The following is a 3,601-nucleotide window of genomic DNA, read 5'->3' on the forward strand; positions in this document are numbered from 1 at the left end:
AAGAGTCTGCGTGCATAATTATTACCACCTGGAACCAATGTAGTGAACAAATGATTAGTACATAGTCTCGCGAGTATTCGTTTCTCGTATATCGATACCATACAATTGGCATGGTCAGACCTCATCAAGGTGTTGAAGTCTCGCGAAATTATTACACGCCTAAGACGAGACAGGAGGAGACCGTGCTCTCCCAGCAACGCTGAATACAAATAAGACGGGATGCAAAGCCTCCTTTTGGCGGGATGTTTTTCTTGCTCTCTGCACTTTAAAAAACAAGTTTTTGCGTCAAAATTGAAAGGAGGAACCATGCTGTTATGAAGGAATCGCGTCACTGAATCAATATAGAGCATCTGATCCGCCTTGTCAGTGAACTGGAAAATTTCATCTTTTATATTTCAGCACTCGTCGCACTGATTGCGAGGAAAGATTTGTGCTGCTGAAATTAAAACCGACGGGAAAGTGGACTGAACTGGTGATTTCTACTGATTGGCAGCAAGTGTGCAGGCCCCCGCGTATTTTGTGATAAGGATGATATAAACTCTGCTTTATTCACAACGGGACTACGTAATTCGTGATATGGAAGGATGATGAAACTCTGCTTTCAGAATAAAGGGACTACGTTGAATTGAAAAACGGCAGTCATGGATAACTTTACAAACCTGACTTTGGATGGGACTCAACAAAACACTTCATCAACATCCGACGTTTCGTCCGATGGAACAACAGTTCTTTTACTGGTCGTGTATGGAATCATAGGATCAGTGGGTGTGATTGGTAACACTGTCGTTATACTAGTTTACACGCGGTCGCCATCGTTCATGCGGAACGTTACCAGCTCTATCGTGTGTAACCAATCAGCAATAGACCTTGCTATGAGCTTGGTCTTCTTAACCATCAACCTTGGTCCCAAGATAAGCATCCCCACCGACAAAATAGCCGCTAGTTTACTATGTAAACTGTGGATATCAGAGTATGCCATATGGGCCCTGGGAGCGAGTTCAACGTGTAACCTTGTGTACCTAACGATCGAACGGTACATCGCTGTGTTCCATCCGTTTTACTATCGTTCCAAATTCACTTTACGCAAAGCTCGAGTTCTATGTGTTCTACCGTGGGTCATAGGTCCAATCCACGAGTTAGGGTGGGGCCTTACTAATCACGTGACCAACGGCACCTGCTCGGCGAAATGGCCATCCGTCGCACTCAACCGTGCCGTCGGGTTCGTGTCTTTAATTGACCATTACGTCATCCCACTCTGCGTGATGACGTTTGTTTACTCCCGCATTATTTACAAACTGCATAAAGCCTCGAGAAGGGCCGACTTGGATCTCGCCAGCAGTCAGACCAGAAAACGCCTGGTTCAACAGGCTTCCCGTAACGTCATCATTACCACATTCCTAGTGTCTTTAACCTATCTCATTTGCTGGGGACCTAATGAGCTCATGTATTTTTATGTTAATATGGGTGGTGACGTCAACATGGGCGGGGTGCTCTTCCGGTCGTCAGTCGTGATGGCGCTAGTGAATATGTGCGTGAACCCTTTCATCTACGCTATGTGTTATAAGGACTTCCGTATGGGCTTTTGGGTGTGTCTTGGGCGGAAACACGCTATGTACAACGCCCCCTACGGATCCCCGACGCAGTCCCATGAGCATGAGATAATGTCGACGACTGTTCACTGTGGTCACGAAGTACGACGTGTTGTGCATGAGACACAGCAGACAGCCTTTTGACAGGAGTTTATTTTAATCTCAAATTTTATTAAAGTTATCACACATCTATTTTCACTCAGATTTAATTTAACAATCATTGCCTCTTTGTATATTCTCTGTGCTCTGCCAAATACCTATTTCAGTAAACCAAACTAACTTGCGGAGAAAATATTCCGATTTGTAAATTCGAACTGCTCCTTTAATTTAGATATGTGATTACATAGAGGATAAATAATATAATAATAGGATTCGAACTGACTCTAGCTACCGGGCAACCTCGGTAGTCTAGTTGGTAAGACACTACTCTATAATTGCAAGGGTCGTGGGTTCAAATCCCACCCGAGTAAAATACTCTGATATTTGTTTTATCCCCGATGCAAATTTAACATCTTTTAATAATTCTGGGTTCTTGTCACCATTATGAACGGTGAGCACGCTGTATGCCCTACTTTTGCTACGTCACATCCACAAACTTTGCCAACTTACGGACGGCCTTCACGGCAAAAAAAGTAACAAATGTTTATCATGTATCATCAATTTTGCGAACATTACTGAGGAATATGCCACCCAAACAACAACCAGAAAACTGCTTAAATTGATTATTTCAAGTGTTGTGAAAAAGTTAAACACTAACTTTGTAGTTCTCTTTTTGTATTTTTGGTGTTTTTTTAATGTGCAGAGTTAATTATAAGTTGACCAGAATAAGTATTATCGTCAAGTTACTGAATCAAAATGTATACATTTTGTGCAATTGATAATCAAGGACGCTAATGTTTGTAGGAGAGATTTTCTGTTGCCAGCTTGGTGTTTATAAAGTATCCACTTGTGTGAGTTTTCCCGAGTTCCTATGATTGGAATTGATTAAACACTAACTTTGTAGTTCTCTTCATGTAATTTGGGGGTTTTATTGTGCAGAGTTAATAGTAAGTTTTGTAACTGCTGTAAACCCGAGCCTGAGTTTACCCAAACAGCAAAAAAAAAAAGGGGGGGTCGTTTTATTCGTTTTCTAAACTTATACAATTACCACGAGAGATGTTTCCATTCAATGCTCAAAACAAAAATAGCTCAGAATCGTTTTAAAAGCAGTGGACACATTTTGGTAATTACTCAAAATGATTATTAGCATAAAACCTTACTTGGTGACGAGTAATGGGGAGAGGTTGATGGTATAAAACATTGTAAAAACGGCTCCCTCCGAAGTAACGTAGTTTTCGATAAAGAAGTAATTTTCCACTAGTTTGATTTCGAGACCTCAGATTTAGAATTTGAGGTCTCGAAATCAACCATCTAAACGCACACAACTTCGTGTGACAAGGGTGTTTTGTTTATTTCATTATTCTCTCGCAACTTCGACGACCAATTGAGCTCAAATTTTCACAGATTTGTTATTTTTAACCTATGTTGAGATACACCAAGTGAAAAGACTGGTCTTTGACCATAACCAATAGTGTCCACTGCCTTTAATTTCTGACTTCGGTTGTTTGAAATAACAGGTGCACATGCACAAACTCCCATTTACAAAAGCTAGCGGGCGAGAACTTATGATGGGTGTTCTGGAAAACATGACAGTGTTTGATGGCATTTACACAGCTTTGTTGTGTATCAGGTATCACTGATTGGGCCTTTAGATTGGAAGGAGCTAAAAGCACTGGGCACTATTGGGAATTACTCAAAACATGGAGGTAGAAATGCTCAAAACAATTGTTAGCATACAAACCTACTTGGTAACGTTGTTGATATAAGAAAAGGCTCTCTCTGGAGTAACGCAGTTAAGAAAGAGTTATAGTTTCTCACTCAAATAATAAACTCTTCAGCTAAAGTCCTCTATTATGCATCTGAAAGCACACACATTCATTTTTGCAACAAGGGTGGGTATTTTTTTTCACATT

The 3,601-nt window shown here is 40.8% G+C and overlaps 1 protein-coding gene across 1 annotated transcript; it reads left to right on the forward strand.

Moving 5' to 3' along the window:
• The first annotated feature begins 641 nt into the window (after positions 1-641).
• Positions 642-1,733, forward strand: LOC139940412 (histamine H2 receptor-like). The gene has a single exon (XM_071936646.1). It carries the CDS (start codon positions 642-644, stop codon positions 1,731-1,733), a length of 1,092 nt encoding a protein of 363 aa, XP_071792747.1.
• The last annotated feature ends 1,868 nt before the right edge of the window (positions 1,734-3,601 follow it).

Source organism: Asterias amurensis, chromosome 8 (genome assembly GCF_032118995.1).
Source record: "Asterias amurensis chromosome 8, ASM3211899v1".
Classification (NCBI taxonomy): domain Eukaryota; kingdom Metazoa; phylum Echinodermata; class Asteroidea; order Forcipulatida; family Asteriidae; genus Asterias; species Asterias amurensis.

What these genes read in the sequence shown, in the direction of transcription:
- LOC139940412 (XM_071936646.1), top strand. Translation starts at nt 642, where the DNA reads ATGGATAACTTTACAAACCTGACTTTGGATGGGACTCAACAAAACACT.